This window comes from Protopterus annectens, chromosome 10.part0 (assembly GCF_019279795.1).
Source record: "Protopterus annectens isolate FY-2018-M chromosome 10.part0, PAN1.0, whole genome shotgun sequence".
Lineage (NCBI taxonomy): Eukaryota > Metazoa > Chordata > Ceratodontiformes > Protopteridae > Protopterus > Protopterus annectens.
Genome location: NC_056744.1, coordinates 783187806 through 783211623, shown reverse-complemented (window position 1 = coordinate 783211623; position 23818 = coordinate 783187806). Strand labels below are relative to the sequence as shown.

Sequence of the window (23818 nt, the reverse complement as noted above, 5' to 3'; positions counted from 1 at the left end):
ACAGAAAACCTTCAGACTACAGAAGCAGGCATCATTTTTCCAAAAGAGAATGTAGGAAAAAGAGGGAAGGGGCAGCTGAAAAGGAAGAAATCAAAATTAAATGCCGAAGGATTGAAGAACATTACTGTAAGAAAGAAGAGGAGAGAGAAGTTGGGGATATAGCTGAAGCTGTAGATGTACACAGTCAGCTGGATGAGAATTGCATGCTTGCAACTGTAATAGGTTCATAGGTTCATAGGTTCATACTAGACTATCTGCCCTGGGGCAATTATAAGCCTAGCCCGATTATGTATGGCTTACGCCACCCCTTGATTTGAGTATACTGTGCCCTTTTTAAGGTTTAGTTTACTGTGCCTCTGTCTAATAGTGACACGGGAGTAATCCCTGGGACAAACCTACGATCCCCATCCACTTATCGAGATTCTTCTTGAAGAGATTCAGTGAGGTGCTCTGCCTCACATGAACTGGAATTCTATTCCAGAGCAAACGGAGCCTCTGGGTTATGAACCTGTCCCTCCAGCAAGTTCTATTTATTTCTGTGCTGAGGTTCAAGTCCCTCGAGCGTGGCTCTAAGGGATTTAGATTTACTGAGGTGGAGCATGTCCATTAATTCTGGATTTGACATAGCTTTGTATGTCAGGCATAGATCACCTCGAAGTAGGCGGTATGCAACTGAGTACAGCTGGAGTTTTTTTTAACCGAGCAGCATATGGCATCTGCTTGAGACCCTTGATCCTCTTGGTGAGATACTTTTGGGGTCTTTCTAATTGCTGTAGGTGTCGGGTAAGGTACATCCCAAAAGGGGCATTGTATTCTATGATGGGCCTGATGAGGGATGAATAAAGGGGCACGATTACCTCTCTTGATCTAGATGTGAAACCCTTAATGATGAGGTGGGCTATGTAGAAGGTCTTTCTAACCACTTTGGCAATGTGGTTTTCAAAGGAGAGATTGCTATCAACTTGGGTCCCCAGGTCCCTAATAACTTTCTCTGTACTTAATGGGTTTCCGCCTATGTGGTAATTTGTGGGCACATTGTTTTTGCCAAAGGGTATGACTATACATTTTTTGGCATTTAGCTTTAAACCATGGCACTGGCACCAGTTATCTCTCTCTGTGAGACCTTTTTTAAGGATGTTTGTGTCAGCTGGAGAGTTGATTATGGCGCCCAGTTTGCAGTCGTCTGCGAACTTGGTGAGCCATAGTCCTCCCACGTTTGCCTGTACCTCGGAAAAGTATATACCGAACAAGAGTGGTCCCAGGACAGAACCCTGTGGGACGCCACTAGTGACAGGTTTCGAGTCTGACATGGCTCCAGCAACTCTCACTCTGTGGATTCTGTCTTTGAGCCAGTTTGCGACCCATCTTGTGACATAGGGTTTTATATTTAAGCTGGATAGCTTATCTATGATGCCCGAGTGGGGTATTGTGTCAAATGCCTTTGCAAGGTCCAGATAGGCTGTGTGGACTACCTTCCCTTCATCTATGGCTTTGGTGACTGTTTCAAAGAAGTCAACCAGGTTCAAAAGGCAGGATCTGCCCTTGACAAAGCCGAACTGGGTAGGATCTAGTGTCTGTAGGTCCCCAGTGTCTTTGTTTATGAGCTCCATGATGATCCTCTCCATAGCCTTGCAGACTAAGCTAGTCAGGCTTATGGGGCGATAGTTTCCAGGGTCCGTAGAGGCTCCACCTTTGTGAAGTGGGACCACTGTTGCTGTATGCCATTCTGTGGGCACATATCCTGTAGTGAGGCTGAGGTTGTATAGCTGTTTTATTTGAGGGATTAGTTCCTCTTGTAGTTCATGTAGGACGCAACCTGGGACGCCATCTGGTCCCATGGAAGCAGTGTTTTTTGCTTTGGCGAGGGCAGCCTTCACCTGAGCATCTGAGATGTTTGGGAGGCAGCCCTCTGCCGGGATAGATACTTGCACTTTTGGGGGGGAGGGGGTGGAGAAGTTTGCACTGAACCTGTCTGCCAGGATATTGGCGATGTCTGTGGGTTCAGTGTATTTTTTGTCGTTTAGAATCAACTCAGAACAAGTCTGGGAGTTGCATCCCAGGTTTCTAACATAACTGAAAAAAGCCTTATGATTGTCTTTGGTGTCCTGTGCAATTTTTCTCTCGAAGCTGGCCTTGGAGGATTTTATGAGGGATCGTAATTTTTGCTAGTACTGATCAGAGATGCCTTCCCTATTAGGGATTTTGCTCTATCATGTAGTAGCTTCCTCCTTCTGTTGTACAGTTTATTTATGGCAGGGGTCCACCAGACTGGACGCCTGCCTTTGGATGATTGGGTCTTGGTTTTGTTTGGGATAGCATGATCCATGCATTCCTGGAGATGTCCGTAGAATGCATTTATATAGGATTCTGCAGTTTGGGCTGTAGTTTCCACTGGCCCTGGGGCCTTGAAGGATTCCACTTCGGTTTTGAGAAGTGAGAAGTTCGCTTTTGAGAAGTTTTCACTGTGGTTTTCTGGGGTGGGGGTGGGGTCGGGATGTAGACATCCAGTGAAATTAATTTATGGTCTGATCTTACCAATGAGGGATATACTTCTGGTGTGGAGCATAGAGTCCTCATGTTGGTAATGATCAGGTCTAGTATGTTGTCCCCTCTTGTGGGAGTGGTGACTAGTTGTTCCACAGCATTTGAGTTTATAATTTCCAGGAATCTTTGGGCTAAGGTGCTGGGGCTTGAGTAGTGCTTCCAGTCAATGTTTGGGTAGTTGAAGTCACCCAATATAATGGTGTTCGGAGAGATCTTAATGTTCTCCAATGTTTTCAGGAAAGCCGAATGGGATTCCTGACTTTGAGAGGGTGGTCTGTAGGATGCTATAAACTGAAAAGCAGTCTTGCCCACTGTTAGTTGCACATGGATGGTTTCCGATACTTCGTGCAATGCCACTAACCTGGAGGTGTGGATATCCTTGATAAATATGGAAACTCCCCCTCCTTTTGTGGTTCGGTCTGGGTTTTGGGGCCGAAAAGCATGATATGAGGTATAGCCTGGTAGTGCTGGGGTGCTCTCTGGAGCCTTGAACCAGGTTTCTGTCACTGCACAGATATCTATGTTCTCCATACTGAGGAGAGCTTTGAGTGCATGCATCTTGAGGTTAAGACTTCTGGCGTTTAGCAGCATTACCCTTAGTTTCTTGTTCCTTGTACTGTCTGTGGGGGTGGGTTTGACTTTTGAGCCTTGCCTAAAAAAGGCACTATGGGGGTGGCAAGAGCCTTTGCCAATATCTGAAAGCCCAGTGGTGACAGGTGCAAGCCGTCCCTAGCGAAGCAACGTGGCTTGTCGAGCATGTCATCCCAGGCTGACAGACACTGGATCCCCTTTGAATGACACCAAAATTTTAGCCAATTGTTAAAATCGATCATATTGTCTTTGTACTGTGGCATCATTCTAGGTGAGGGTAAGATGCTGCTCAAGGTCAGGGTCATACCAGCCTGGGCTACATGATCAGAGAGCTCCTCTATGTCTCTTTTCATGTAGTCCAGGGAGGTACGTCTCAGGTCATTCACACCAGCATGTACAATGACAGAGTCATATTTGTATTTGCTTTGGAGTGACCTGAGTGCATGCGTTATGTGTCGGATCCTAGCACCCGACAGGCAGCTCACTGTGACCTTCTCTTTATTCAGCCTGGTGAGCGGGACGTCAGTGTGTCTGACAATAGAGTCACCTATAACAAGAGTATCAGGTGTGTTATTCAGCCTTAAGGGCTGTGGCTGCTTGGCACACTGACTTTGTGGGTTATGTGTTGTGTGTGTTTTGTTTTGAGGTAGCGTTTGCTTGGATGTCTGCTTTGGAGGTCTCTGTTGCTTAGGTAGATTTTTATTTACAGCCTCCGAGTATGTTTTTATGTATTTATGTGTTTGGTTCGCTGATGTGGTGGGACTATGTGATACTGGAATTGTGTTGTGTGAGGTTACCTTCTCCTCCTGACTGGTTACACCAGTTTTGAGATGAGAGAGCTCAGCCTCCAGTTTGGCTAAATAGTTGCATCTCTCACATATATTTGAACCTGTTTGGAGGAGGAGAGGGTTGTCCGTGTACATGAGACAGTTGTAACATTGCCTGAAAATTCCCTGATTCACCAGCTGGACTGGAGAGGAAACCATTGAGCAATGAAGATGCACTGCTTAATACGGTGATGGCCATTTCTTTGTAACGACTGAGAATATTGAATTAGAAGTTGAAAATTCTTCAGATCTGGTCAGAAAGGATATTCTTGTAATTGGAGATTCAGTTATTAGAGGAACTGATAATTACATGTGGAGAGAAGGTTATGAACATTGGATAGTGTTATGCTTGCAAGGAGCAAAAACAGAGGAAGTGAGAAGGACCTTAAAACTCCGTAAATTAATGAAGTGTGGATCTGTTTTTGTTCATGTTGCTACAAATAATCTCATCTACAAGGACTGACTGGTAGCCTTCTTAACTAGCATATCTTTTACAGGTGTTGGGACATATTTTTCACAAATCATATATAGAAAGGAGAGTCAGGTCACTGGGAAAGAAAATATTTTTTGGGTAAATACTTGTGAAAAAAATGTTTTAAAAAAATGGAAATGTGTAGAGCATCCAAACATAATCTTGGGCACGTGGGTTCAGACAGGATGGCATGTGAATTTTTTTCAGCAGATATTTTGCAGTATTTGACAAACACAAGGCAGAATTTTTGTCATGGCAACATTTGATAGTTGTTAATGCTAGGAGCATTAAAGTTTTTTTTTTATTGGAAAATATGCTGTGTTCCCACAAGATTGATATTGTTTGAAACATGGTTAAAGAGCAATCACTGGAAACCAATTCTGCCAGGTTATAAATATTTTTATTGTAACTAACATTTTAACAAAAAATCAGGTGGAGGTGTTATAATGGGGATTAAAGGTAGTTATGAGACCTGTGATTATTACATGTTTAATAACATCTGTACTATAGATTGTGTAACTGTGACAACAAAGACAACCCTGGAACATAACTCACTAAAGTCAAGTGCTTAAGAGACAGAGGAATTCCTACACTTCTTGCATGAAACACAGGCGGAAATATTATTGGTGACCGGGCACTTAAATTTACCAGAAACAGACTGATGCATTCAGTGGAAAAACTGCAGAAAGAATGTTGAAAGTTCTGAAAGAGAAATTGTTCGAATGCGGAAAATAAAAAAATGTTTAACATCAGGATCTAGGCACACTTCAGGAGAATATTTTGTCATAAGAACAACATACTTGATTAAGGTGGAAGACAAAATACAGTGGCTATAAAAAGTGTACACCCCTGTTAAAATGTCAGTTTTTTGTGATATAAAAAAATTAGACCACAGTAATTCATTTCAAAACGTTTCCCACCTTTAATGTGACCTATAACCTGTACAATTCAATTGAAAAACAAATCCGTTATGGAAAAATATAGAAGAAGTAAAAAATGTACAATAAGCTGGTTGCATAAGTGTGCACACCCTTAAATTAATACTTTGTTGAAGCACCTTTTAATTACAGCATTCAGCCTTCTTGGGTAGGAGTCTATCAGCATGCACATCTTGACTTGGCAATATTTGCCCACTCTTCCTTGTAAAACCGCTCCAAATTTGTCAGATTATGAGGGCATCTCTTGTGCACAGCCCACTTCAGGTCATCCCACAGATTTTCTATTGGATTTAGGTCTGGGCTCTGGCTGGGCCATTCCAAAATTTTAATTTTCTTCTGGTGAATCTTTTCTTTTGTTTATTTTATTGTACACTTAGGGTCATTGTCATGTTCAAAGATGAAATTCCTCTTCATCTTCACCTTTCTAGCAGACACCTGAAGGTTTTGGCCCAAAAGTGACTGGTGTTTGGAACTGTTTATAATTCTGTCCACCTTGACTAAAGCCCCAGTTCCAGCTGAAGAAAAGCAACCCCAAAGCATGATACTGCCACCACAATGCTTAATAGTGGGGATAGTGTTCTTTTGGTGATGTGTGAAGTGTTGTTTTTGTGCCAAATGTACCTTTTGGAATTGTGGTCAAAAAAGTTCAACCTTGGTCTCATAGGAAGGTAGTAGGCTATCGGCCCAAGGGTTAAGTAAGCCTAGCCAACAAGGTTCCCTGGCTTATGCCACCCAAGAAAGTTAATTTCCTGTGCTCCTGTCGAGCAGAGCCACAGAAGTGATCCCCGGGGTGTATTTCCTATTTCCCATCCACTCATCAAGATTTTTCTTGAAGAGTGCTAATGAGGAACTTTGCTTGACATAGATGGGTAGCTTGTTCCAGAGTATAGGAAGTCTCTGGGAAATGAATCTATCCCTCCAGCATGTCCTGTTTATTGTGGTGACAAGGTTTAGGCCCCTAGAGCGTGCAGCTCAGAGGTATTGGGATTTCTTTAGGTGTAGCATGTCCAACAGCTCTGGGTTTAACATAGCTTTATATATTAGGCAGAGATCTCCTTGGAATAGGCGATATGCTATAGAGTAACGCTGGAGTTTTTTGAGACTGTCAGTGTAGGGCATCTGTTTGAGGCCAGTAATCCTCTTTGTGAGGTACTTCTGTGGCCTTTCCAGCTGCTGCAGATGTCTTGTGAGGTACATTTCAAAAGGGGCGTTTTACTCTATAATGGGTCTAATGAGTGCAAAGTAGAGGGGAACAATGACCTCTCTTTTTCTGGATGAGAACCCTTTTGTGATGAGGTGTGCCACATAGAAGGATTTCCTGACTACTGTGACGATGTGATTATCAAAGGAGAGACTACTGTTCACCTGGGTCCCAAGGTCTCTTATCACACATTTGGCGTTAAGTAGACTACCGTTTGTGGTAGTTCATGGGTACAGAGTTTTTACCAAAGGGAATGACAGTGCAATTTTTGGCATTGAACTTGAGGCCATGCCTCTGACACCAGGCATCTGTCTCAGTGAGGCCCTTTTGTAGGATGTCCACATCATTTGGGGACGCGACTATGGCTCCTAGTTTGCAGTCATCTGCGAACTTAGTTAGCCAGAGGCCTTCTCTGTTAGCCTGTACTTCAGAGAAGTAGATACCAAACAGGAGAGGTCCCAGGACTGAACCATGTGGTACTCCACTTGTCACTGGTTTGAAGTCAGATTTGGAGTCTGCAACTTTTACAGTGTGGATTCGGTCAGTGAGCCAGTTGGCAACCCATCTTGTGACGTAGGGATTTATACCTAGTTTAGTGAGTTTAGCTATAATTCCAGAATGGGAGATGGTGTTGAAAGCCTTGGTGAGGTCAAGATAGGCTGTGTGAACCACCTTACCCTCATCTTTGGCTTTGGTGACTGCCTCAAAGAAGTCAATGAGGTTCAGAAGGCATGATCTGCCTTTCACAAACCCGAACTGAGTGGGGTCCAGAGTTTGGAGTTTATCAATGTCTTTGTTTGAGTTCCATAGCCTTGCAGACCAGGCTTGTCAGGCTAATAGGGCGATAGTTCCCAGGATCAATGGTGGCTCCCCCTTTGTGGAGTGGGATAACTGTTGCTGTGCGCCATCCAGTGGGTACAAAGCCTGATGTGAGACTGATTGAACATGGTGCTTAGGTGGGGAGCCAGTTCATTCTGAAGTTCATGTAAAGCGCAGCCTGGGATGTCTGGTCCCATGGATGCTGTGTTTTTGGTTTTAGAGAGTGAAGCTTTTACCTGCATAGATATGATTACAGGGACTCTGCATTCTTCCTTTATAGATATTATCCCTTTAGGGGGTGAGGGGGGGGGGTAAAGTTCTTCCAGGATGTTGGCAATATCGGTTGGTTCTGTAATTTTTGTGCTGTTGTGCTGCAACTCAGAGCAGATCTGGGGGTTGCCATTGAGATTCTTGACATAGTTATAGAATGCTTTGTGGTTGCCCTTAGAATCAGTGGCGATTTTGTTTTCGTAGCTAGTTTTGGAGGATCTTATAAGGGATCTCAGCTTCTTACTGAGGCTGACCAGGGAGTTCCTCCACTCATGGGATTTTACTCTCTTTTGCAACAGTTTCTTCCTTCTGTTGTAGAGTTTGTTTATGGCACAGGACCATCAGATTGTTTTCCTTTTTTTTTTGGAGGATAGCGTCTTGGTTCTGTTTGGATAGCACGATCCATGCACTCGTGTAAGTGCTTATAGAGTGCATTTGTGTACGATTCAGCAGTCATAACTGTATTGTCCATCTGCATGGGTGTCATGAAGTTTTCCACTTCTGTCTGAAGCATGAAGTTGGCTTTGGAGAAATTTTTTAGCGTGGTTTCCTTAATGGTGGGTGGGGGCGGAATGCAGATATCTAGGGTGATTACTTTATGGTCGGATCTGACCAACGAGGAGTTGACTTGGGTGTGGAACACCGGTCACTCATGTTGGTAATGACTTGGTCTAGGAGATTGTTGCCATTGGTAGGGGTGTGGATAAGTTGATCCAGGGCATTGGAATTTAAGAATTCCAGAATGCATTGAGTGAAGGAGTTGGTACATGAGTAGTTTTCCCAGTTAATGGTGGGGTAGTTGAAATTGTGCATTATTAGGGTGTTTTGTTGAACCCTAATATTTTCCAGTATATCAAAAAAAGAGGAGTGGGAATCCTGGGACATGGTGGGGTATCTGTAGCAAGCTACAATTTGGATTGTAGTTTTGCCCAGAGTTAGTTGCACTTTGATAACTTTGGATGCATTATGCTGCGCAACTAGCTTGGAGATGTGGCTCTCCTTAATGAATAGGGACACACCTCCACCTTTGGTGTTCTGGTCCTGGTTAAATGGCCGAAAAGTGTGGTATGAGTTATAGCCTGGTAATGCAGGGGTGCTGTCTAGAGCCTTGAACCAGGTCTCAGTCACTGCACAGATATCGATGTTCTCCATTTTAAGGAGTGCCTTGAGTGAGTGCATTTTGAGATTTAGACTTCTAGCATTGAGTAGCATTACCCTCAGTTTTTGCTTGACTGTTCCTGTTACGGTGGTGAATTTGTCATTTGAACCTTGCCTAAAAAAGGCACTATAGGGGTGGCACGACCCTTAACCAGTATCCAGAATCCCAGGGTAGACAGGTGCAGGCCATCTCTGGCAAAACATTGTGGTCTGTCGACCATGCCATCCCAGGCAGACAGATACTGGATCCCCTTAGAATGACACCTGAAGCTTAGCCAATTGTTGAAGTCAATCATTTTGTCCTTGTACTTCGGTATCATTCTGGAAGATGGCAGAATGCTACTTAAGGCTTGGGTCATACCTGCCTGGGCTACAAGATCGGAGAGCTCTTCCATGAATCTTTTCATGTAGTCCAGGGAGGTACATCTCCGGTCATTCACACCAACATGGACAATGACAGAGTCATATTTGTTGTGGAGTGACCTGAGTGCATGGGTTATGTGACTGATCCTGGTACCCAACAGGCAGCTGACAGTAACCTTCTCATCAGACCATAACACGTTTTCCCACATGCTTTTGGGAGACTTTATGTATTGTTTTGCAAATTTTAGCCAGACCTGGGTGCTTTTCTGTATAAGAAAAGGCTTCCATCTTGCAATCCTACACCATAGTCCAGACATATGGAGAATATGGGAGATTGTCACATACACAAAACAACTAGTACTTGCCAGAAATTCCTGCAGCTCCTTCAGTGTTGCTGCAGGTCTGTTGACAGCCTCCCTGACCAGTTTTTGTCTTGTCTTTTCATTAGTTTTGTCGGGATGCCCAGATCTTGGCAACGTCACTGTTGTCCCATATTTTCTCCACTTTTTGATGACTGGCTTCACTATGGTATATCCAATGCTGTGGAAATTTTTTTGTATCCTTCTCCTGACTGATGCCTTTCAACAATGAGATCCCTTTGATGCTTTGTAAGCTCTCTGTAAATCATGGCTTTTGCTGTAGCAGGCAACTGAGTAAATGTCAGGAAAATCCTACTAGGACAACTGAGCTTTATTTGGGGTTAATCAGAGTCTCTGATGGCAGGTGTGCCCAAGAAGACTGAATGCTGTAATTAAATCAAAAGATGCTTCAACCAAGTATTAGTTTAGGGGTGTGCACGCTTATGCAACCAGCTTATTTACATTTTCTTATTTTTTATATTTTTCCCCTAACAGATGCTTGTTTTTCAGTTGAATTGTACAGGTTATAGGTCACATTAAAGGTGGGAAAAGTTTTGAAATGATTTATCACAAAAACCTGGCATTTTAACAGGGGTGTGTAAACTTTTTATATCCACTGTATAAGAAATGGAAAAGAGGTTAAACTTCAACTTTGAAAACTGAAATAAACAGATAAATTAAACCTAGTGTGTGACGATCAAGAAAAAGTTGAAGAAAATGTTATAAAAAGAAATGTTACAAGCATAAGTGTTAACCATTTTAATAGATAAGATATAGGAAGAGTGAAGACCTACAAACCACTGTGTAGATTCTAACACTTATTCTAAGACACAGACTATAGATATATTTACAAAATATTATACAAAGCAGTTCGACTCCACAAAGGGGCGATAAGTTGCCCTAGTGACATCCGGTTAATCTCTGATACTAATATCAAATTAGGTAGTATTGAAAAAACTATGCAAACTGAATCCAAACAAAGCACAGAGGAGACCAAATTAGTAATCAAGTCTTGAAAACACTTGAGCAAGAACTTATTTGGCCATATAAATAATGGGAGATTCCTCAAGATTGGAGACATGCGCTTGTTAAGTCTGTCTTACAGGTAGGAGGACAAATGAAGAGTTGTACGAACCCTTAAGTTTAATTTCATGTTGTGAAAAAATAATGGAGAAGGTAATATTGGTGAAGTTATTGATATTGGTGAAGTTATTGTCCGAACTGGTGAGTTTGGAGCTTGAAACCACATATCAGCATGCATATGTTGAAAATTGATGGATTACCACATGTATGAATGAAAAGTTGTGCTGAAATGTAATTTATATAAATTTAACTTAAGCATTTGACAGAGTCATACATATTAGAACAAGGCATCAATTCACTCTTGATGAGATGGATAGCTGCATGGCTTGCAATCAGGACATGGCAAGTATCATACAGTAATTGGACAGGGGAAATTCAAGGTTATAGACTGGCTGTACTACAGGGCTCTGTCCTAGGCCCATACTTGTTTAGATTGTATCTTTCAGATCTAGCTTTTTCATCTGAGGTATTCTACAGTCTGTATGCAGATGACTTAAAATTGGATAAACTTGGTTACGTGTTAAAGGGCATGTCTGCAGAAGAACATGACTAAATTTACCATTTGGGCACAGGAGAATAATACTCTGGTAAATCAAAAGCTAAGCATATGAGATTTGGGAGACAACACTGAAAAGTGAATATTTAATACAGCGGACAGTGATTGAAACTGTAGATTCATTTTAAGGACCTGGATATGTGGGTAGATTTCAGTTTTGAGTTTTTTTCTAATCGTATTGACTGATCAGTTAATGATTTTAGAATTGTAGGTTTTGTAAGTCTAGGAAATCAGAAACAATGAAGTCATTGTTAGTACATTAGACCCAAACTTGAGTATGGAATAACAATATGGAAAACTTACAAGAAAACAAGCATGAATAAATTGGAAAGAGTAGAGTGGAGCTATACCAAAGGCATCCATGGAAGTGAAAATTTAAGTTATTGTGAAAGACAAAAATATCTCAACTCACCTTAGATAATCTCTTTGTAGACTGTTTGTTTTAGTCATCAATGCTTTTTGACATTAATTTTCACTTTGAAGAAATTTAACATTTCTGACATTTAATCAAACTGAAGTTCAAACTGTTTTACTAGACTGTTATGTTAATGTTAGCTACTCAAATCCCATAGCTGTGAAAAAGGACCTAGTCAAGGCTGGACAGCATGTCATATTTTTTAACTTGTATGTCAAGCTTCTCTTAAGTAAAATCTCATAAATCAATCAATTTCCCAAAAGGTTCCATAAATAGCGTTTACAGATCATGGTATTAAATGTGTAACATGACCAGCTGTGTATTTTTATCAGCTATAGCTCCCTTATTAACATTCTAAGACAGTAATTTAAAGATCCACCAAAACATTTTCCCTATGTATTTTGTACTTTGTATCTAATCTTCCCTGTATAAAAATTACCAATTCATAGGTTTACCAATACAGCCTGAATTATAATAGTTCATGATCTGATTAGAAGGAAAGCTTAAATGTGTTTATTTATTTATTTATTTATTTTTTTTAAATAGTGGTTTAAATGAATATCTTTCGTAATTTATTTAAGCTCTTCTTGCCAGTTCATCTTGAAAATTCAGATTTACATTGACCTGGTACAATTAGTTCTTAAAACTATCTTGATACCTTGTACTAACTCCCGACTCCAAAAAATCTGTGTGGATTTTCTTACACTTTTTACTGTACATGGTTTTATAAACTTTTTAAAATTCCCCATCTTCAAGATCTACGTGGTTACCTACAAAGCACAACTAATGGACTTGGATATCTATTTCCTTCATAGTATAGTCTATATACTTTCCTTAACCTTTATTTAACCAGCTTCCACGGTCAAGTTTAATACATCAAGAAATGTTTTCAGTGTTTCCTATAAGAATTGTGGCTGTCTGAAGTTGAACAGTTTGCTTAACATATAGGTTCATAGGTTTACAGGTGAGGACTAGGCTAATAACCACAAGGCCCTTTTTAAGCCTAGCCATTGTTTTCTGCATGGACTTTTCAGTAGATGACTTTTGTTCAAATATTCTAGCTAGACTGTGATTTTTTTGCTACAACATGTTACTGTTAAGATCCGTGGACAATAGAATTATGTAAACCCCACTCTGAGATCTGCTAATATAAACTTCAGTAAAGTGAAGTTCTTCAATTTGTGGAACTTAAAAATGTCATAAACTACAGCTATGTCATTATAAACTCTTAGTGAATCTAATTTATAGAAGTGACCAATTTGATATTTCCTTGAGCCATATCTCGTGACCATTTGTAGATCTACCTCTGAAAACATGATTTTTCAGGGCCTTCCTTTTAAAAAGTTATATACTTTGCTCATGATTGAATTTAATATGTTTTATGTGTAGTAAATCTCCACAAAGAATGTTGATTACTTTCCTGCTTTCTTTCAACATACACAGCCTATAAGTATAAATATTGGCATTATGCACACCTTTTGGCACTGCCCATTGGCTCATAATTTTGAGTGTCTGTTAGTCCTGCACTTAGTAATGTTCATGTCATGCAAGATAAATTGCCATGTCATCAAGCTATATTAATTCTGAAATCAAGTTAGTAAGGGTCACTTTTATTAAGTATTACTACTGCTGAATTATTTGTGTACTACACAGTGACTTCACATCATGAAATCACTTTTTGCAAACTGTCCGTAGTCTTAAAAAGATTACTTAATGCATATACATTTTCTAATAGAGTTAAGAACCATTGATGCATGTGTTGGATTGTCTACACACTGCATTCTGCACTGAATGCATCTCCTTAGCCCTTTATTCATCTGCTAAGTGTACTCTCGCCTTTATTCTTATATTGAGTATACATGGAGCCTTTCACTTACTGCCACGCAAAATATCTATAACCAATGTTTAACTACAGTTATGAATACTTCTGTCATTTTTAACATTTTCTTCATATTAAATTCATGTGTTTTTGTGTATATAAAGTTGTGGTCAATAAAAGATTGACAAAGACTGCTGAAAAGTCTATAAGATGGTAACTGAAATTTAGATTCTTGCAAGAGTCATTTTGAAGATTCAGTAGCACAAAGCTGCTACTAATTGTGTGTATATTTTGTCTTTGCTATGACCTGAAAATAAATGTTTATTTTTTGTTTCCATCTTCAGAGGTGTACAGCTCACAAATCCTTTCTACAGTATCTGGGCCACAGAGGTTGGTTCTGAGTTGGCTGTATCCTTTTTAATTGCTAATTCTCCTTGAAGATTGATTGGTAAGCATGTCTCCTGGAATATGCAAAGTTGGAAATGCACCTTCTAAGGACCATAGTTTGGTGTAAGTAAAAAATGTAGTCTACATTTAGACTGAGTGGTACCGCTTTTAGGAATGTCTTGTGTATGAAATGCTGATAATTTTGTTTTCAATAGGCTTGCCATTAAACAATAATTGGTTAATGGGATAAGTATTTTACTAGTTACACCAGATATGTATAGATATTGCCTCCGTATCTGAGAAAGAGTCTAATAATTTAAAGGAAACAACAAATACTTTGGCATAATATTAAAGGCCTTTAGTAGTACCTCAGTATAACTGCTTAGCATCCTATCCAGTTTTGTGGTAACTTCCTTTCTCTTGTTCTGTTTTAAATATTGCCTGGTGTTCAGTGGTCATTAAGTTCTCCCTTGTGTCTGTAACTCCATGTTACTTTTTCTAGAAGCATTCTACTGTGCACACTTTATTTTCCTAGCTGCTTTGTCTGCTACCACCCTCATGTCTGGATTCATGTGAGCTGACTTGACTGCAGTCTTCCTGACTGCAGTCTTAACACCAGATGTAGAACTTGAAAAGCAATTCCTCAAAGTAAACCAGTACCAAAACAAAAATGCGCATGAAGTATGGTTATAAAAAAGTTTTTTAATTTAGGGCACAGCCCCCACATTCCTCCATGTGACAGGATTGTGCTGTTTGCACCCCCAACTTGATATAGTTAGCTCCTGGGTTTACTGCATGCTGGAGAAGGAGATATTGCCCCAATTGCTATGATTATTTCTGGTATGCACAACCACAAGTTAGTTGCTAATCTAGTTTTTTGTTTGACCGCATGGCATTTTCATTTGCTGGCACCAGGCAGTACATGTTTCTATAGGAATTTTGCTTGTCCTTGGGTCAAAGATGAACTTCAGTGCCTGTGACAGACAGCTTAGTAAATGTGTACATGTCGATGTACACCTGTTCCTAAATCATTTAAGTATTGTTTTTCTGGTTATTAAAAAAGCATGAGGCAGTTTCTGTTTTTGATCTTCGTGTCTTTTGCTACAGGTCCAACAATTTTGCATTATACAACTGTCTAGCTCTCCATGCGTTTTAAAAATGTCTTTCTGGTACGCTAAATTTGTTGAGGTGTTTCCTTTCAGTACAGTAAGGCTTGTAAGATGCCAAACATAGCTGAAAACCGTAGTTGAAGTTGTTCATTAATGAAGAGCTGCTGCTATAGCACATAATAGGCATCTCTAGACAGTGTTGCAGCTTAGCAGGATGGATGGAGAAGCATATTTAAGTACTACCTAAATTCAGGTTTATAACTAGCACCTTGACTGTTTTTCCACTTTCCATTTTTGGCACCTGCATTGAAGGGTTAAAATAGGACATTTTACAGTTGTCTACATTTCAAAATATGAAATTCATAGATAAAATTTTCTAAATTTTGGGAGTCTTACCTCTGAACTTGCATCATGTTACTGAGTAATTGAAGGAATAAGAGTCTTCTGTCAAAGGGTGTAGGGCTGAAGCCTCCCCATGGAAATATCCACTAGATATTTTCAGAACATGATGTTTTGGGACATCATTATGTATCCCATAAAGTGGAATGCCACCAGGTAACTGCATACTTTAAATGGATAGCACTTAATATTCACATTAAAGTTAATTTTGTAACTGGAATTGTATTAAGGATATCTAATAACTAATGTTCAAATGAGCTTCTACAGTAAAGGATGTGGGCTAGTGGAGAAATGTCCATTTGAAAAGCTGAAATACAGTATATGAAAAACATACTTTTTTTCCTGTCCTTCACTGTTGGAAAATACTGTCTAGGGGCTGTCATGGTGAATGGTGGCTGCTTCAGCTATAGCAATCACTTTATGTATGCACATACATATATGTGTGTGTGTGTGTGTGTGTGTGTGTGTGTGTGTGTGTGTGTGTGTGTGTGTGTGTGTATGTATATGAAAATATATATATATATATATATATATATATATATATATATATATATATATATATATATATAATATGGTTTACTTTCATAATTTCGAGTGAAGGTTTGGCGACCACGGGATAGTGAATGTTGAATTACAGTTGGCTGAATCCCATGTTGCCAAACCTTCTTTTGTGCAAATCCCGGTTCAGCGAATGCACAGTGCAGTCACACAAATGAAGCTGATCTTGTAGCTAGAGATCGCAGTACAGTGGAGATCAGGAAATTTTCCCTTTTCCCCACTGTAGTGTGATCTCGGAGTTGGAATATATAATTTGCAGGGGGTGTGGGGGGCTTGCCCCCATTATGTCAGGTGATGCGCAGTGTCTGCAGTCTGCAGACTGCAGTCTATGGATGTCGAGATAGGTCAAATTCACAACAGGAAGCGTGTTTGCAACTTTCTGACCTTCTCGGCATTCAGATCAAAGATTACTCGACATTTGAGGTATAACTTTATTTTGATTGTCTACTGTATGACAGTACACCTATATGTGTGTGTGTGTGTGTGTGTGTGTGTGTATGATCGTACACCTGTGTGCGTGTGTATGTGTGTGTGTGTGTATGTATGTGTGTGTGTATATATATATATATATATATATATATATATATATATATATATATATATATATATATAAACAATGTGTGTGTGTGTGTGTGTACGTATGTGTGTATATTTATGTATGTATCATATAGATATATGAAAAACAAACTGAAAATATGCCTCTGTACAAGTGAAAATTCACAGTTAAATGTACAAAAAGCACTTGCATGGTGTTGCAATGAATTCCAAAAGCTGCCCAAGTGGTGAATCCCAAAGAAAACTTCCTTTTATTAACACAAATACAGGCTTAAGCACTTTTGGCCATGAAAATGGCCTTCATCAGAAAAGCTCATAATCCCAATGGCACACTTAAATACCCTTCAATAACAAAAAATTACTATTCAGTTAACCAATTAATATATTTTTATACAAGTAACATAAATAAACTAAAAACACTACTATAAGACACTTATAATAAATGCAAGTAAAATTATAGTTTTTATATTTTCCTTTTCTACGTAAAACAACTTTATAATTCACCCCACTATTAAGACCAGGTTTGTTATAAGCATTGGGCATAATCTGCCATTTAAGCTCTTTACATTCAAGCGCTCCTTCTTTGTCCCCATTAAAACCAGGAGAAACGTCTATTAATGAAAATAAAAACTTTGAACACTTGGACTTTCTAATGGATGTTTAAACAATGCATTATTGTAATCTTTCTTTTTTATTCCATAATAATGTTCATAAATTCTCCTTCCAAGTGATCTATTGTTTTTTCCTATGTAGAAGGAATTACATGCTAGGCACTTTGCCATGTATACCACAAATTCTGAACTGCATGTAAACCTACCTGGCACTGTAATGTTTTTTTCATAGGTACTTACTTCTAAATAGGGTCCCTCTGCTATAAATCTGCACTCTTTGCAGCCTAAACACTTGTACATACCCTTAACTCTACTATTACTGGGTGCATGTTTATTTTCTAGAATCTCTTTGAAATTCCTAACCCTTTTGTTAATGTATATGGATTCGTCTCCCACTGCAGCCTTGACTTCTTTATTTGCTACTAAAATTCTCCAGTTATTATTAATAATTCCTTTGATAGCTTCGCTGTCCACTGTGAAGGTTAAGGACATGGCCACTTGCCAATTCTTATCCTGCTTTGCCCTTCCTTCTTCCCTAGTCTCTTTTCTTGCACCTTCCAATAAGTTACTAATGGTCTTACTGGGATATCCCCTGTGTTTAAGCCTCTCATGTAATTCTCCCACAAATCTGTCTTTTGCTAGCATCACTTGTGAGTCTCTCTTCCCTAATTAGTTCCCCCTTCACTATATTATGTTTGACGTACGTAGGATGCATGGTAGTGTAATGAAGTAAGTTATTACTAGGCACATTCTTGTAACTTATAACTGTACTTAAGGTATGTTGTCCTTGTTCCTTTTAGATGTCTAAATCTAAATAACTAATCCTAAAGAAATTATATTCCAATGAAAATTTAAAAAAACTTGTGCTGTCATTCATTTCTTTAAAAAAATCCTTTAAATTACCTTTTGTGCCCCTCCACACAAAAAACAAATCATCAATAAATCTGTAATAACATAAAAGATTGTTGTACCCTGCTGTGTGGGGCAAGAGATTGGTCTCCCAATAAGCCACAGCTAAACTGGCATAATTGGGTGCCATCCTTGCCCCCATAGCTACCCCCTTGTCTGTTAAAAAAAAAAAAAAAAAAAAATAATTTCAAAAAAATTCATTCATTTTCAAAAGTGTGTTCTGTGCTTTCCAAAACAAACTTACTTTCCCCTACTTCAAACTGCTGACTTTCAGCTAACATATAACCTACCCATTCCAAACCTTTTTCATGGGGGATGCAGGTGTACAAGGATTGCACATTTATTGTTACTAATATGTCATCTTTGTCTATCTCTAAATGTCTTATTTTATCTAAAAAATATTTTGAGTCTCTAATAAATGATTTGGTTCCTTGTACCAACCTTAATAGGGCCCTGTCAACAAATTTAGATAGGGGCTCTAACTTGGATGCCCTGGCTGCAACAATCAGTCTGTATGGCAGATTCTGCTCATTTTTGGGTATTCCAAAGAAATACCCAACCTTGGGTTTGTTCACCTGAAAAATTCAAACATAATCTCCAAAATAACCCCTTTATCCAGTTGATCCACCAACCATGCATCAATATGTTTATATGCTTTGTTTATTTCCAGCTTTGTCACTTTTTTGCATGAATGCACATCCTTTAAAAGCTTATATACACCATTGAAATAATCAACTGTATTTACCATCACCATAGAACCCCCCCCCCCCCTTGTCTGCTGTTATGATTCTGATGGAAGAATCACTTTTTAAGGCTTCAAAACTTTCTCTTTACTTCTTAGTTGAATTGTGATACTTTCCTTTGCTTTTTTGTTGCAACAAACTTCTAATTTCTACTTCACAAATATCTTCAAAGGCTTTAATAGTAGCATGAAGTGGTGGGTTAAACACACTTGGCACTTTAAAGTCACTCTTTACATATTCCTGTTCTTGACCAAATAACAGTTTTAAATTTAACTTGCGTGTGAACTCTTTTAAGTCTATAATGGTATTGACTATATCAGACCTCCTCGATAGAATAAACTAAAGACCTTTACTTAAAACTTGTTTTTCATGTATTGTTAACTGTTTATTCGACAAATTTAATATTTTAAATGTCTTGTGTGTGTATATTTATGTATGTGTTATATTGATATAGACACGGAGATATGTGTATAGTGTGTGGGTCTTTGAATAAAGATACAGACATACACGTATATATTAATAAAGTATAGTCAGCAATCAAATGATGTACATCTGACACTGTTAAGACCAGCTTTGACCTGAGATTGCATAATAGTGATGTCATTTCAATGTCAGATGAACCAGGCCGTTTACTTTTGCTGTTCTTAGGGGACAACTTGGGGGCATTTGTAGACACCCATCCTATGACTGTGGAACTCTTTTTCACATTTTCCTTGCTTTAATACATAATACTGTTCATCACAGTTTGACCAGTGGCTAGAACTGTAAAGGAGCTGATGACAAAGCCAAGGGTAATTTAATCCTGATTGTATTAAAGGAGGCAGGCATCCAGTTGTGAATATCCCCTTTGATTTTTTTTTCAGTTTTCCAGCCCACAATCACCTTTTTAACCAATTTTAAATAAAGGAAATATAAGGCATGAGGAGAGGACATGGGAAATAGCAGAACAGAGGAAGATATGTAAGCTAAGTTTTCCTAATAGAGGAATATGCAACATTGCTGAATTCATATATGCTCATATGTTGTGCATATTTTGTCAAAATGATATTCTTTTAACACTTAATTTGAAAGACACAAAATAAACTTAATAGATCTACTTAATGTGCTGAGATAATGCTGTTCTTCGTGTTTCACTTTTGCAGTCATCACATTTAGGTTATCTGCCTGCAGGTAGCCCTCAGCCAGCCTGAATAGCAGACTCTTCGGATTTCTGCGTCGGATGCTGTCGCTTCTTCCTTTGTCAGGTCATCAGGTGTGTAAAACATGCAGCCGACATCATTACATCAGTCTTTTTTGCCGTGCGGTGCTCGAAGCAGAAGCAGTTCGCAAGTGCCGGTCGTCAGACTCCTGAAGTTTTCATTTTCGAGTTTCAGACCCGAAGTCTTCAAAAAAGCTAAGTACTCCGTTGGGGATCCTTTTTCTTGCTCTAACCGATGTCAGTAAAAGTTAACAATTGTCTTACCTGTGGAAAGCAAATGCCTCATAGAGATTTTCATTCTTACTGCATTCCCTGTTTAGGTCCAGTCCACGACGTCCCTCGTTGTCGGTTTTGTGCCTTATTCAACGCCCAAACTGTTCATCGTCAGGCTATTTTTGCAGCAAATTACTTTTGTACTTATTCTGTGCACTCCAAAATGGCTTTGTCTAGCCATCTGACTACCGATCTTCCGAAAAAAAGTAAGGATAAAGACAGAGATAGACCACATAGGTCCAAAACTGCTGACAATGCTTCCGTTAAGCTAGTCGCCAGTTCACTGGTACTCAGTGAGGTGCTTTCACAGCCTCTGATACCTGCTACTTATTCGCAGGCCTCTATTGAGACCCATTCAGAGTCCAGTATGCCGCGAGATGATGCTTCGACTGTGGAACCTGCGGATGTCTCTATCTTGGATGGGTCCGGAGGCTGCTGTGTAAGCACCGGCTTCTGAGGGTGTATTCAGGCCTACAGACATTAATATTAAACCAATGCCATTGTTTTCATCCAGGCCAAAAACTCGCTCTACACCTAGAAAAACTAATGACCACACCGCAGGCTCAGGCCCATATGCCTAAAAAACAAATGCTTAGAATGCCTGAAGACCTTATTACCTTAATTAGGGGAAGCCAGCTTTCCCCCTATAAGAGACCTAGAACTGATTTTCTTTCTGATTCTTCTGATCAGGAATCTGATATTTCTGCTCCTGATTACCAGGATTTGCCCTTATCTACTTATGAGGATTCTGATGCAGAGGATTCCATTCCCTCTGCTTCCCCTCCAGAAGATTTTTCTTTTGGTGAAACCTTGCACATTCTTAGGGACCATTTCCGCTGCGAAAGCCAGGATTACTCTGACTCCAAAAAGAGACTTGGGGAATTCTTACTCCTACCTCAACACAGGCCTTTGGCTATCCCTCCTGTTTTGGACATTGTAGATGATGCTTTCTTGGAATCTAGCCTTACCCCAGTCACTTTACCTCCAGCTCCCAGAAAACCTGACATACTACAGAGTACTTGACTCTCACAAGTTCCTCTTCAAGAATCCTTCTGCAGATCCAGAGACCATTTCCCAAGGACCAAAAGTCATTAAGGCTACTGCTGCCAAAAATCCTACCCCTTCTGATAGGGAATCTAGAGCCTTGGACAAATGGGGTATACACTTCTGCTACTTTGGCCATTAGGGCTTTAAATTGCCAGTTTCATATGTTAAAGTATGAGCAGCATATTATGGCACTACTTAGTCATAAAATTATGTTGATTCCTGACTGTGCTGAACACAAGGAATTGCAAGATTTAATGCATTCTGCAGAACAAATTGGTAAACATACTTTGCAATGTGGTTTTGATGCTTTAGAAGCATCTTGCAGGGCTGCTGTCACTGGGTCTGTACTTAGAAGGCATGCTTGGCTTAAGGAACAAAACTTGCCAGATCATGTTAAAGCTAAATTACTGGATGCTCTCTTAAACCAAGACTGCCTTTTTGGCAACAAAACAGAAGTCCTCAAAAGGATGGAGGAAAAAGCTAAATCTATGCAAACTGTTAAAGATTTCCTACAAGTACATCCTCCCAGATTCAGTAGGCATTGTCCTTCAAAGAACTGGTCCTTTCCCAGTCCCTTTCAGGCCGTCTCAGTTCAAATCCAGGAACAGCAGACTACCTAGGCTACAGTCTCAGACTACGCACAGATCTAAGCAGTGGGGGGCTCCCACCTCCAAAGCAGGGAGTAGTAGGCCACCCCCCAATGGAAAAATGGCACAATGACTTAACCTTAAACCTTTCAAGCCCTGCTCTACTACCTGCTCCCTTAGGAGGAAAGCTCGCCCTGCATGCAAAAAACTGGGAAATCATTACCCAGGACAAATGTGTTTTGAACATAGTTTCCCAAGGATACAGATTCCACTTCCACACACACTACCAACCCCAAATGGTTGGCCAGACCTACCCCCAAATCAATGGGTGGAGGACCAACAGCAGGTTCTCTCTCTTCTCAAGATCAGGGCTTTTCAACCTGTCCCAGCAGAACAAAGGGGACAAGGTTTTTATTTAAGGCTTTTTCTGGTACCCAGAAAAGACAACCCCTGGTGTCCTATCCTGGACCTCTCTATTCTCAACACCTTTCTGGTGGTTCCAAAATTCAAAATGCTAACTCTTCAACAGCTTCTTCCTATGCTAGCCAAGGATGCCTGGCTGGCAACCCTAGACTTAAATGAAGCTTACCTGCACATCCCAATAAGAGGATCCTGCAGGCAATACCTACATTTCGGGGCGAGCTCCATGCACTTTCAGTTTTCTGCACTTCCCTTTGGCTTATCTATTGTGCCCCGGGTGTTCACAAAGTGTCTAGCTCCAGCCGTGGCATTTTGCAGGCAGAGAACTATTCAAATTTACCCATACTTGTCAGGACTTGCTATTACAACACTTAGCATTTGTAAAGAAACTTCTAACCTCACTGGGGTACACCATCAACGAAAAGAAATCTCACCTAGTACCCTGCCAACAGATTGTATTCCTGGGAGCAAGCTTGAACACAACTTCTCACTCCAGAGAAACAAGTTTATTTGGCAACCTACTTCAAACTGTTGGCCACAAAACCCCAGCTATCTGCAAGGAAAATACTGCAAGCTCTGGGGTTCATGGCCTCCTGCATTCTACAAATTCCATATGCAAGACTGCATATGAGGAAACTCCATTGGTATCTAAAAAGCCTATGGTGTCAACATTCTCAGGACCTGGAAACAACGATTCCCATCATTCCTTGTATAAAGACAGAGTTCCTCTGGTGGGCAGAGGCCTGCTACCACAACAAGGGACTCCCTTTCACTCTACCCCCTGCCACCCAAACCCTAACAACAGACGCATCAGACTATGCATGGGGGGCTCACATGGCAGGGCAGTGCATTCAGGGCAAATGGAACCCAAGACAGATGCACCTGCATATCAGTCCGAAAGAAATATTAGCTGTACAGAATGCTCTGACAGCCTTCAAAGACCGTATTCTTCCAGGACAACTATTGGTAAAGACAGACAACACCACAGTTATGTAGTACATAAACAAGCAGGGGGGAACCCACTAGTACCCTCTCTGCAGACAAGCCATGGCTCTGTGGGACACAGCCTTGAGCTACCAAGTACACCTACAAGCACAATTCTTGCCAGGCAAACTAAATTCACTGGCAGACGAATTAAGCAGAAATCTCATGGATCCACATGAATGGAAACTAGAACCCAAAACATTCAACCTCTTGAGGAACAAATGGGGAACTCCAGGGGTAGACCTGTTTGCCTCCCCTCAGAACTACCAATTGAACAAATTCTGCACTAGAACTCCCCACAGTCACGCTTGGAAAGTGGATGCCCTGTCCTTTACCTGGGAAAGCCTGTCGGTTTCTGCCTCTCCCCCTCTGCCTCTTCTCTCGAAGGTTCTACTTAAGGTCAAACAGGACAAGCCAAGGACAATACTGATTGCACCAGACTGGCCACTCCAGCACTGGTACCCCCTCTTGCGCAGTAGACATTGCTAAAACCATGGTACCTGCCTCAGACCCCTTCCCTGCTGTCCCAGCATGTGGGCCAGATTCTGCACCCTCAGCTTCAAACCCTGAACCTTGCAGCCTGGCTAATTCCTTGAGCTCTCCCCTAGCATCAGTCAGTAAGC

At 40.2% G+C, this 23818-nt stretch overlaps 1 protein-coding gene across 1 annotated transcript in view; it reads left to right on the top strand.

Moving 5' to 3' along the window:
- Positions 1-23818, top strand: part of WLS (Wnt ligand secretion mediator) — a 903497-nt gene that overhangs the window by 561298 nt on the left and 318381 nt on the right. Inside the window, exon 8 of the mRNA XM_044085601.1 lies at positions 13760-13823. Within this exon, the coding sequence (XP_043941536.1) occupies positions 13760-13823 (64 nt within the window). The remainder of the gene's footprint in view (positions 1-13759; positions 13824-23818) is intronic.